The 13,378-nt window shown below is 38.8% G+C and overlaps 1 protein-coding gene across 3 annotated transcripts in view; it reads right to left on the bottom strand.

Annotated features, from left to right (window-relative positions):
• The window catches only part of Samhd1 (SAM and HD domain containing deoxynucleoside triphosphate triphosphohydrolase 1), a 44,775-nt gene that overhangs the window by 6,846 nt on the left and 24,551 nt on the right, over positions 1-13,378 (bottom strand). For all 3 annotated transcript variants that reach the window (XM_047538837.1, XM_047538836.1, XM_047538835.1), the window contains 7 exons: positions 12,821-12,921; positions 12,596-12,704; positions 10,121-10,212; positions 8,816-8,931; positions 5,736-5,875; positions 3,982-4,077; positions 830-934 (listed from right to left, as the gene is read on the bottom strand). In XM_047538837.1, the coding sequence (XP_047394793.1) occupies positions 830-934; positions 3,982-4,077; positions 5,736-5,875; positions 8,816-8,931; positions 10,121-10,212; positions 12,596-12,704; positions 12,821-12,921 (759 nt within the window). The remainder of the gene's footprint in view (positions 1-829; positions 935-3,981; positions 4,078-5,735; positions 5,876-8,815; positions 8,932-10,120; positions 10,213-12,595; positions 12,705-12,820; positions 12,922-13,378) is intronic.

The raw sequence follows: 13,378 nt of genomic DNA, 5'->3' as shown, positions 1-13,378 counted from the left end.
AGCCCTTTTTATTTTATTTTGAGACAGGGTCTCACTAAACTGCCCAGGCTGGCCTCAAACTTGTGATCCTCCTGCACCAATATCCCAAGACTGGGATTACAGGCGGGTACCACCATCCCTGGCCTGAGCACTGTTTTTGATATTCATTAAAAGTACTGTATCACTTTACTATTTTATCCCAGTTATAATCCAAAGAGAAATTCAAGCTGAGACTCCAATCATGCAGCATCCACCTCCCACCAAAATTGTCACTTGGCCTTTAAACAAAACACTGCATTTTCACTGATGTTTAACAAACAGGAAAAGCTGGCTGTTAAAATGGTCTCAACTAAAGATATACTTTTTTAAAAAAATGTTTTTAGTTGTAGATGGACACAATACCTTTATTTTATTTATTTTATGTGGTGCTGAGGACCAAACCTAGTGTTTCACACATGCTAGGCAAGTGTGCTACCACTGAGCTACGACTCCAGCCCTAAATATACACTGTAATAGTAAAGATAAACCTTTTCACACACACACACACACACACACACACACACACACATATATATACATACATACATATATATATATATGTATTTTAGATGTTGATGGACCTTTATTTTACTCATTTATTTATATGCAGTGCTGGGAATCGAAACCGGTACCTCACACACGCTAGGCATGCGCTCTACCACTGAGCCACAACCCCAGCACACCCCCCCACCTTTTTAATGTAACCATGGACTTTAGAACCTTACCTGCATGTAAAATGTAATTTTACTGTAAAGGCTTGCCAAATGTGTACCAACCACTATAATGGTATTTATTTTACCTAAGTAGTTACCTGACTTTTATTTATCTTGATGGCTTTGCTGGGGTCACTCTTACAATAGAAGTAAACATGATCAATTGGATTCTTGTCTTTCATTCCATAATCCATGTTGATAACCTTAAAACAATAAGTAATCACATAACTATGAGAATTGAATTCAGGAAAATTATAAGAAATAAATCAGAGTCCTCTGGGGGTTTGAAATAAGAACACTAGTAAGTTACCAAGCAGTAGAATAAAAATAACTCTAGTGCATGACCAGATATAGAAACTTGGCTTAAAAAGCTGGGGGGAGGAGGAAATACACCTGTGTGTTCAACATATCATAAATTCAATACCTATGATGCGATAAGACACTGATAGACACTAGATATATCACATTTTTATACAATCCCAGCCCCTACAGACCATGTGGCCTAGACTGAAATTATGTGATTTATTTAATTCTCAGGGTTTTGATAATAGACACTATTTTATCATCATTATTACTATTATTCCTTTTTTTTTTTTTTTTTTTTTGGTGGTGCTGGGGATTGAACCTAGGGCCTTGTGCTTTCGAGGCAAGCACTCTACCAACTGAGCTATATCCCCAACCCCTAGGCTGAAATTGAACAAACAATTAAAAAGTAACTAAGCAATCATATCTGTTGTATGAGCTACCAAGGAAAAGCAAAGCATGCTTTGAATCTTTCTAACAGTTGACCTAAGGTACAATGTAGCCTGGGTGCTACCAAGTAACTGGAAATATTTTCCTGGGAAAGTGGCTTTCCTCAGAGGGCAGTATCTGACAGGGCCTAGGATGGCAGGAAGATATTTCCAGGAAGAAGAAACAACTCAGAAGCTGCAGGGCTGGAAACTTCCTGATGGATTTAGCAACAAAGTTATTGTTGATCTTGCAAGAGTAGTTTTAGTATAGTGATGGTGACAGAAAAAAGGTTTAAGAATAAATGAGAAATAAAAAAAATAAGAGAAGACAACTCTTAGATGTTTGGCTGTTAAACAGAGCCAAAAAACACAGGCTGAGCACCCCTAATTAGAAAATTCAAAATCTGAAACCTTTTGAGGGCTGACGTGGAGCTCACATTTTTGGATTTTGAAACATTTTGAAATTCAGATTTTTGGATTAGAATGCTAATAAATGCAAGTAAACTCTATGCAAATATTCCCAAATCTGAAAAACTTTAAAATCTCACGTCAGGTCTCCCAAGAATTCTGGATAAGGGGTATTTAACCTGTACCTGGAAAAAGATTTTGGTCCTCAGAAAGGTAAGGAGAGACAACTTTCCAAGAGTTTCGCCCTGAAGGGCAGGAGAGGGGTGAAGAGGAGTATGGTGCTGGGAATTTTCTTAAGATCAAAGACTCTAACCTCCGACAGGGAAGTCCAAAGAAAGTAGGAAAGAAGTGAGAGCATAAGGTTCCACATGGTAGAGGCTCCACGGCCGCACTGCCCCACGTGGTGGCCACCGGCCCCTTGAGGTTTCTAGATTTTCGTTTTTAACTTAATTTAGGTTCAATTCAGGCTATTTGGTGATTGGGTTATTCGGTCTTTTGCTGGATAAGGGAGTTGAGGGGGACTATAGAAATCAACCAAATTAACAAATTACAATATCCAAGTTAGACTAGGAGGGAAGAAAAGATAAAACTGACAAACTAAGAGCACAGAGACGACAGAAGGTCCTGATGGGTGAGGAGCAAGCAAATGGAGAGGAAAGGGGTTTTGGGGCAGCAAACAGGATGTTTAAATTAGTGATTTTAAAGATGGGGTGGTTTCAAATGTTGACAAAGTTCAAAATATAATCTGCTAGAAGTGAAGGGAGTCATGTGTCTGAGAATGGAATGAAGAGACAGAAGAGCTGGCTCAATGTAGACCCCAAGGTCATCCAGGATGACGGCGGATGCTGGAGAAGAGAGGAAGACGCTGAGCTACGCCAACAATGTCAACTAGGAGACGACAGACGGTGGTGCCAAAAGGATTATGTCCTTAGGACAAACTTCCAGAACAAAATTGCTCGGTCAATTACAACATCAGAAAATACTACCAATTTGGTCTCTTGTACCAGATCACCCTTCTGTGTTCACAAATTTTTATTTACCCAGCATTGTATATCACTTTTGTTTTCACAACCCTGATGTTAAAAAATAAAGGTTCACTGCTGCACCGACTTGCCTTTATTTGATTATTGGTCAGGTTAAATTTCTTTTTATGTCTCATAGCCATGAGTATGTCTTCTCTTATGTGTGGCCTCTTTGAGCACCTCTGAGCCTACATCCATTTGGAGGCTGCACATTGAGAGAAAAATCAGAGGGGAAGCTAAGGGACTGGCGAGGATTGACACTGTGCTGAGGACAAGACGGTCCCTTGGGGAAAGCAGTGAGGGCAGGGCAGACAGGCAAGAGCCCAGGGAAAATGTTCTGGGGAGTGAAGTCTTTCAGAGTCTCAGGAAGTCAAAATAAGAGATCCCTTTATTCTAGTGGAACCTCCTCAAAGTAAACAGGAAACTGCAGCTTGATCTAAAGATTCCAGGCACTTCACTATCAGCCAAGTGAACAAATAGTGGGCCCATGGACCGTTCATTCACTCATCTTATCCTTTGCCAAAAAGAATGATATGGAGAGATTGCCCTTCACTCAAGGATTTGCCAGCAGGAAAGTAACAGAGAGGCTTATGGAAAAACAAATAAAGGGAACACTGTCCTCAAATTTCAGAGGAGCAGAACTTCTTAAAGTATTTCCTATAGAAAATAGAACACGAGAAAGCTGTTTAGCCTTCTCATCAGCATACAAGAAGACACTGTGGTCTCTGAAAATAAGAATTAAAAAAAAACTAAACTTTTTTCTTTGTGTATTTATGTAGGCAATTTCAAAAACTAATTGGCATGTTGTACTTCTGTGATTGACCAAAACTTTTTAAAACTCAAGATATACAATGTTCTATTAATCACATGACAACAATTACATTAAAAATACTAGTAAAACAGTACAAAGAAAATTTTAAAACTAGTTAATAATGTTGGTTCTGTAGGACCACAGGTGATTCTCTTCCTTCCTTCTTTCTGTATTTTTCCAAGTTTTGATAATGAACGTGTACTAATTTTATAATTGTGGGAGAGTTGAACCTTAAAAAAAAATTCTTCATTTAGTCTATTCTTTGGCTAACTACTTACATCCACCATGAAATCTTCAGCCTTCAATTCAGCCTCCAGGAGTATACCACTAGGTTTAGCATCGGCAACCTCTTTTGGAAGGTGTTCATAGTCTTCCTAGAAAAAATGAGACTCCTCATGTTAGAAACCCAGTTTTTCATCATTAAGTACTTATGCCACAAACAGGTTCCCTTTTGCTGGGGGTAGTGGCACATGCCTGTAATCCCAGCAACTCAAGAGGCTGAGGCCGGAGGATGGCAAGTTCAAGGCCAGCTCGCAACTTAATGAGGCCCTAGGCAATGTAGCAAGAGCCTGTCTCAAAATAAAAAATAAAAAGGGCTGGGAATATAGCTCAGTGGTAAAGCACCCTGGGTTCAATCCCTGGTATTAAAGCAAACAAATAGGTTCCCTCTCTAAAAATGACACTCCATACTAAGTATAGGGACACATGTCTATAATCCCAGTGACTGGCAAAGCTGAGGCAAGAGGATCACAAGTTCAAGGCCAGTCTCAGCAACTTAGTAAGACTCGGTCTTAAAATGAAAAATAAAAGGTTAGGGATGTAGCTCAGTGGTAGAATGTCCCTGGGTTCAATCCCCAGAATTGAAAGGTAAAATAACACCAAAACGTTACTTCGCTAAGAAAAATGGTTAGAGTGGGAATGGTAGGGCAGGGTGGTGCCCGCCTGCGGCTCAGGAGGCAGAGGCAGGAGGATTACCAAGTTCAAAGCTAGCCTCAGCAACTTAACAAAGCCATAAGCAACTTAGTGAGATGCTGTCTCAAGATAAATGAATAAATGAAAAAGGACTGACAATGAGGCTCAGTGGTTAAGTGGCCCTGAGTTTAATTCCTGGTACAAAAAAAAAAAAAAAAAAGCGCTATCTTTAACAATTATAGAATTATAGCTTTATAGCTCTTATCTATGCTGTCCTTTAAACAAATAGAACAATTTTCATAACAAAAACTTCACATTAAAAAAATATATGACAGTAACCTATTAGTAGAACAAGAGGAAATAAAGTGTAACCCAAGAAATTACTATGAGGTAGGATGTGGTTATCAGTTGATTCATGTATGGATTTTCTGGCAAACAGAGAAAAATCTTATTAAGCTGGAGGTGAAAACATATTTTTACTAAAGGAGAAGGCGAGAGCAATTCCCTCTCTCTAGTAAACTGCTTACTGCAGTAAAAAGTGACCTCTCCCAGTTCTCTGTTTCACCATGTATAATATATGCAACACACAAAAATGTTAATTGATTGCTTATGTTAGCAGTGAAGTCAACAGCAGCTGTTATTAGTAATTAAGTTTTCTAGGGAGTCAAAATCAAATAATTTTTTGACTGATGGGGGTTGATACCCCAGCCCCAGCACTGTAAAAGGGTCAATTGTAATTAAAACAGATCCTCAGAGACTCAGTGATTATTTTGAGGGCCTTTAGATATATTCCCTTATGTTCATTTTTCTGTGCTTGGATCTAGTCAAAATCTGTGGACTCCTCTCTTCCTGGATGAGAGAGAGAAGGTTTTCAGTCAGACCTGGCTTTGAATCCTGGCTGACCGGTGTACCTGAGCAAGTTATTAACCTCACCCAAGCCTCAGCTTCCCCCACACGACACAGGCCTAAGAATATTGTGTTGCTGTGAAGATTAAATGAGAATAAATACAAAGAGTTTAGTACTGAGTCGTGGAATTTTGATGGGTTAAAGGTTTCTCTTGGAGGACAGACAGGGCAATAACCTTTCACTATCGGGAAGATGCTTGATAATTCAACTTACCCTTTCAATCTTCTTTGCTTCTGGTGGCTGGGTCTCACCCACAAACGTGTAGAGATTACGGGATTCAATATTTTTCAAAATCCTTCGTGCTGCGTCCAATTTGGGATCAGTGGAGTGTAAAATCTCCAGAAAAACGTTATCTGCAAATTTGATGAAAATGCAGTCATATTAAAATGAAAACACGAGATTTAAAGACATGTACATAGCTCTACTCCTGAAATGGCTTCAAGAAGCAGTTCACAAACGTAGGTACATTAGGACTCCAGCAACATATTAAAAAAAAAAAAATGAAAAGACCTTTAAAAAAATGTTCTAGTTAGTGTTTTCTCTCATGGTTTGGAAACTAGAGGGGAATAAAAAAAGGAGGTGGGGAGTCCTATGAAAATAGAAGGGAGACCAGCAGGGTAGAAAAAGTGTTGGGGGAGAGGTACTGGGGAATAAAATTGATCAAATTATACTGTTACAGTGTGAACGTGTGTGGATTTGAATCCCACTGTTATGCATAATTATAATGCACCAATAAAAAACTGGAAAAAAATGTTCCACTTGAAGAATTGGATTCCCTTCAAGGTAATCCAGTGCATGGGAAGGACAGAGATAAAATAAGATGGCACTAGAGTTGATGCCTGTCAAACTTGGGGATTGGGTACACAGAGTAGATGGATTTATTGTTGTTAGGCTTATTTATAAAAGAGAATGATCCGTATACATTTTAAACTAAATTACATCTAGGATCTGCTTCAAAATAGTCTCACAATTTTGATGGCAGTAGGTAGATACGGCAGATAAAAGTAAAATTGTTTTGTGGATAACTGTTGAGGTTAAGTGATAAATACACAGAATTTTATAAATTTCCTACATCAAAAGTTTTTAGCCAGGGGGCTGGGGTTGTAGCTCAGTGGTGGAACACTTGCCTAGCATGTGTGAGGCCTTGGGTTCAATCCTCAGCACCACATGAAAAAATGAATGAAAAATAAAGTTATAAGAAAAAAAGTTTGGGCTGGGGATATAGCTCAGTTGGTAGAGTACTTGCCTTGGGTTCGATCCCCAGCACCGCAAAAAAAAAAAAAAGAAAGAAAAAAAGTTTTTAGTAGTGCACCCCTGAAATACCAGTAGCTTGGGAGATTGAGGCAGGAAGATTGCAAGTTCAAAGCCAGCCTCAGTAACTTAGTGAGGTCCTGTCTCAAAATAAAAAATAAAAAGGGCTCAGCGGTAGTGCATCCCTGGGTTCAATCCATAGCACTACACACACATACACACACCGACCAAGAAATTTAATACTGATGTAAAAACATCATCTAACATATAATCTACACTCAAATTTGTTTACTTGTCTCAATAATTTAACTCAAGGATTTTTGTGGTTGGATAGAGAAATCAACCAAGTATATGGATATTAGTGAGTCATGATTTCTTAGATTCTCTTAATCTGGAAATAGATTTGTCTTTCAAGATGTTGACATTTAGAGAAGTTCAGGTAGTCGTTTCATAAAGTATTCTTGTAGCTGTGAATGGTTATGTTAAATTTTATCAGTCAGTAAGCAAACGTAGTAATCTTCAGACTTTTCTAGGATTTCCTCCCTCCCTCTATTTTTCTATGGTGCTGGAGAGTGAAGCCAGGGCCTCAAATGTGCAATGCCAGGGCTCTACTACTGAGTTACATCCCAAGCCCCAGTAACTCACTTTTTATCATATTTTACAGAAAGTATCAATTTACAAGGGGTTGGAAACTTTAAAAGCTGGTTCTCAAAGACAGTTTGAGAGGCTCTGTTTCAGGTTTTGTTCTGGCACTGTGCTACAAACAGAATCTAGGCACGATGGAATGGTAGGACCTTGGCAGCACTTGGGCAAGAAGGGGCTGTGCAGTGATCTGGCTGTTTTTGCTGTTGTTTTTCTATTTTGGTGCTGGGGACTGAACGCAGGGGTGCTCCACCACTGAGCTACACCCCCAGCCCTTTTTATTTTTGCTTTTGAGCAGGGTCTCACTGAACTGCCAAGGATGGCCTCAAACTTGTGATCCTCCCACCTTAGCCTCCCTAGTGGCTGGAATTACAGGCCAAAGTCAGATCTGTCTGTTTCTTAGACCACTTGGCTTCGTTGTTTTTGTCCATTTCCAGAGCTTCTAGTCTTTCTACTGATTCTGTGTGTAACTGCTTTCTAATTGTACTTTTAGTTAAACAGTCAATTTTGTGATTTGCAACCAAGAACTCTTGACTGATGTATATTTTTTATTCAACTTCTTTTGCTTTATTGATCTTTATTTCTCAATCTGTACTTTCCAAGCTTAAAAAACTAGCTGCCACATCTTCACCTGTCTTCCTTCCTTCTCACCCTAAGCTACAGATTTTGGCGGGGGGGTGGGCACTAGGAAATGAACTGAGGAGCACTCAACCACTGAGCCACATCCCCAGCCAATTTAGTATTTTATTTAGAGACAGGGTCTCACTGGGTTGCTTAGTGCCTCACTTTTGCTGAGGCTGGCTTTGAACTCACAATCTTCCTGCCTCAGCCTCCCGAGCTGCTGGGATTATAGGCACGTGCCACCACGCCCAGTTAAGCGGCAGATTTTGTTTCTGCCAAAATATGGAGAGATGTTCCTATCATCTCATGTTTTAGAATGAAAATAATGTTGAAAGTTTTTTAGTAGTTTAGTCTACTTGTATTATAAACTAAATAATAATGAATTTCGAGTACTTACTTTTCCAAGTCTATATTAGGTACTGTGCCTCATTTAAGCATCACAACAGAACTACATGCTAGAGATATATTATAAACCCCACCTCACATTAAAGATTGAACCCAGGGCCTTGTGCATGCTAGACAAGCGCCCTACCATAGAGTCACACCTCCGACGTATACCTTCATTTTATACATAAGGAAACTAAGGTTCAGGGAGGTTAAATCACTTTTCCATGGTTGCCCTGTTAGTATAAGGCAGAGATAAAACTCAAATCTAAAAATACATCATCATTTAGGAGGGTAAAATACATTTGAACATTTGGAAAATAACTCATTTGCAACCCAGGGACAGCTTATACTGTATATGACATGGGCCATCCATGTTATCTTCTAATTCTTACCTGTCAGCTTAGTGAAGGCTTCCATGTCATCAATTGCTGTAGAAATGTGATATTTTTTCCCGTTAGCACCTGTAATCTCTATGTAGGGGTCTGCTTTGAGGAAAGCATCTGCAACCCTAAAGTAGATTGTGTAAAATATACTTAGAAAACTTTGAGTATTTGCTTTATGCCTTACTGAAAGGTATATTTCTACTTCAGGAAAATAAAATCTAGAAGCACAATGTTCTAAAGACAACTGGTTCTTGATCAGACTAACTAAGCATATGGTGATCCCTGAGCTACTGTGCTTACTAAGTTCCGGGCACTATGGCAGGGCTCCGGACACCATTATTTTATTTAATTTTTCCAATAATAAAATAGGTATAATCAGCTCCAATTTTACAGATGCAGAAATAATGTAATTTTCCTTTAAGTAAGCCAGGAAGAAGCAGTGCCAGGCTTTGAACCCAATATCTCAGACTCTCTGATTAAAAAAACAAACTTTTATCTAAGGATCAATCACACTAACAAGAGGATATACTCTAGTGTGTTCATGATAAAGGATATGTAAAAAATAGAAATAAAGATAAATTTCTTATATAACATGGATATAAAAATGAACATGAAAGATTTGTAATAAATAAATTTAAATGTAGTTTAGAGACCTGGAATTAATATAATTCTCACCCAATTTTTAAATTGGTACTTAGTAGTTGGGTTAACACACCCAATTTTTTTTTTTTTTTTTGGCAGTGCTGGGGATTGAACCCAGCGCCTCGTGCTTGCAAGGAAAGCACTCTACCAACTGAGCTACGTCCCCAGCCCAACACACCCAATTTTTGACGGTAGTCAGAACTCATGGGCTCAGTCATGTACAGACTTTGCTATGGTTCTGACTGAATCAGGGAAAAAGAGATGAAATATGCTATTAATTTTGATGAATGTTTGACAGGATAAGGACAGATATTAATCTTACTTCTCGAAATTCATTCATGTTATTAACCTCACGACAATGTCAGTTGTTCATGTCCTACCTCCCGTCACCATGGGGACCAACACCCTGCATGTCATCAGCTGTGCAAAGGTCCTGAGCCATGTCAGCACTGCTCTTCTTTCCTTCTCCCACCTGACCTCCCTTATCCATTTTCCTACTCTTCCTCCAACTAAGTTCGATTTATGCTAGATTTTGTTTAAGGAAACCACTTCAGATTTATTTACTCACTTAAAATCCACTTGAATTTATCTGGAAACCTCAACTTGACAAGTATGATAACTGGCAAAGCACCATGGAAAATCTGATAGGAAAGTAACAATCAAATTTCTTACATTGTATCAATGAGGTTGCTAACTCTGTGTTGATAAGCTTTGCGGTGTAACCTGTTACGTGTGTAGAACATATCATATAGATTTCCAACCTCCTGCAGGAAAACATGAAATAAATATTAATGTAGGATCGGATTACGTTAATCTTTTTAGTAGGTAAGTATACATAAGACAGGGAAATAGGATGATGCTGACAAGGCCACGTGTGGCAGCTATTTCATCAAAACCCCGGAGTGCACTAAAAAAAGGGGGAGAGGGTAAAAAAGAAGGTACCGTGCTGCACACCTGTAATCTCAGCAACTTGGGAGGCTGAGGAAGGGGGATTGCAAGTTCAAGACCAGCTTCAGCAACTTAGTGAGACCCTGTCTCAAAATAAAAGTAAAAAGGACTGGCGATGTATGGATATATGTAGCTCAGTGATGAAATGTCCTTGGGTTCAATCCCTAGTACCAAAAGGTAGGCAACTTTCATTCTTTTTTTTTTTTTTTTTTGGTAGTTGTAGATGGACAGCATGACTATTTGTTTATTTTTATGTGGTGCCAGGGATCGAACCCAGGGCTTCACTCGTGTTAGGCAAGTGCTCTGCCACTGAGCTCCAGCCCCAGCCCCAACTTTCATCCTTTTTTTTTTTTTTTTTGGTGCTGCTGGGGATTGAACCCAGGGACTTGTGCATGAGAGGCAAGCGCTCTGCCAACTGAGCTATATCCCCAGCCTCAACTTTCATTTTTTTTTTTTTTTTAAATACTTTGATGTTCTACTTCATCTTCTTAAGACATCAGGACATAAATTTCTTTGGTTACTTGTCTTGGTGTGCCACAAAGCTGTCAGACATCTAAGGTCCTGACGGGGACAGATTTCTCATTCAGGTGAAGGTATCTAAAAACTCCACAAGTACAGTGTTCACCTGTTACTATTTCCTCTCTTCCAGAAGGTGAAGAATGACCTAATTTCAAGTCACCCTGGGGTCACATCTGCCTTAAGTCCACAGCTGGTCACTCCGCACGTGTCGGGAGCTCGGCAGCGGGTACCAGCCCCGGCAGAGGCCGCGGGGAAAGGGCTCAACTTTCATTTTTAATAAATGAAAATCTATTGTGTGTTCTAACTTTGTGGCAGGTTCTGTTGTTTTTTGGTTTTGTTTTGATACTGGGGATTCAACCAAGGGCCTCATCATGCTAAGCACATTCTTTTTCTTTTTTAAATTTTTTTTAGTTGTTGATGGACCTATATTTTTATTTATTTATAGATGGTGCTGAGAATTGAACCGAGTACCTCACACATGCTAGGCAAGTACTCTACCACTGAGCCACAACTCGAGCCTTAAGCACATTCTTTACCAGTAAGCTACACCTCTAGCCCACAGGTTGTTTTAGACATTTTAAGTATATGCTTTAATCCTCATGATTCTAGGAAATAGGTATTATTATTAAGTTCTTCATTCTTAACATAAAACCTTTCTGCTGGAAGTATACCATACCACTCTTTTATTATAAGACTGTCATCTAGCAGGGACTTAATGGGGTTCCTTCTCTGTGCCTCAATTTGCTACTTGTTAAATGATGCTATGGTTTAAGTATGGGTTGTCCCCACCAAAACTCATGTTAAAATTATGCCCCCAAGTAACAGTGTTGAGAGGTAGTGGGACCTTTACGAGGTAACTAGGTTATAGGGGTTCCACACTCATGAAAAGACTATTGTAGTTTCTGTGAGAGTGGGTTAGTTAACAGGAGAACAGATGGTTATAAAGTGAGCCTGGCATTTCCCCTCACTCTCTTTAGCACATACCTGCCTGTCCTTCTGGTTTTCTACCATGCATATAGCAGCACATAATCCTTACGAGACACTGAGTAGATGCCAGTGCCATGTTCTTAGACCTCCAGAACTGTGGACTAAATAAAATAAATCTCTTTTCTTATAAAATATCTGGCCTCAGGTATTTTGTTATAGCAACAGAAAAGAGACTAAGAGCCAGACATGGTGGTACACACCTGTAATCCCACTCAGGAGCCTGAGGCAATAGGATCCAAAGTTCAAGTCAGCCTCTGCAACTCAGTGAGGCCCTAAGCAACTTAGTGGGACCACGTCTCAAATTAAAAAAATGAAAAAGACTGGGAATTTGACTGGTGACTCAGTAGTTAAGCATCCCTGGATTTAATCCCTAGTTAAAAAAAAAAAAAAAAAAAAAAGGAAGAAAGAAAGAAAGAAAAGAAGAGACTAAGAAAAATGGGACAATAATAGCATCTTTCTCTTAGGGTGTTAAGGACTGAGCTGATCCATCTGAAGCACTTAAAATTGCTTTCAGCCAACATAAGGCTCAATAAGTGCTGAAATTAATTTTGTTATTATTATCTAACAATTATTTTAAAATGCTAAGCATTTAGTAAAGCGATTGGTCTACCAATTTTTCCAAATTGTTGAATGGTTATTTTCCGATTCTAGGCCAGGAACTACCTTCTTCCTGCTTCCTGTGGCAGAGCTTACCTTTTCTCTAGCACAAATAGGCTTCTCATTATCTACTTCACAGACACGGGCAAACTTAATAAAGCGATTGTGATCAAAATTATTTTGCATTCCAAGATGATGGCAGTCCCTAGAAAGATTCCAAAGCAGAGAAATGAAATTTTTCAACTAAGAAACTACTGTAAATACTAATACTAAATCTGCATAAAGACTTTAACCAATTTTTCTGAAGTATTCAGTGCATACCTGGCAAAATAATCCCATTTATCCACATCGATGCCATTTCTTTTATTAGATACTATCTCATAAAGAAAGCTTTTCTCTTGAGGACGTCCTTTATATGGCCACTGGAAGAGAAGAAAATTCACCAACATTTTTAGGATAGGCAACAAATCTATTTATAAAGCAAAGCAATTATTATTAATTTGCAAATTATAAACAGATACTTGACTAGGAAAATAGATGTTAGAAGGTTCTACTCTTTCTTTCTTCCTCTTGATTTTTTAAAAATTTCTTTTAGTTGTCTATGAATCTTTATTTTGTTTATTTATATGCAGTGCTGAGAATTGAACCCAGTGCCTCACACATGCTAGGCAAGTCCTCTACCACTGAGCTACAACCCCAGACCCACTTGATTCTTACACAAGTAGAAGGGGAAAAGAAATGCTAAGGTATATATTATATTAATACTAAATCTTCAGGTTGGGGATGTAGCTCGGTAGAAAGCGTGCTTACCATGTGCTTACTAACGCTACATACATACTATGTATATATTATAGTCTATGAACACATGATATATATCTA

This window comes from Sciurus carolinensis, chromosome 2 (genome assembly GCF_902686445.1).
Source record: "Sciurus carolinensis chromosome 2, mSciCar1.2, whole genome shotgun sequence".
Classification (NCBI taxonomy): Eukaryota; Metazoa; Chordata; class Mammalia; order Rodentia; family Sciuridae; genus Sciurus; species Sciurus carolinensis.
The sequence above is the reverse complement of the archived record's forward strand: the minus strand, read 5'-3'. Positions and strand labels throughout refer to the sequence as shown.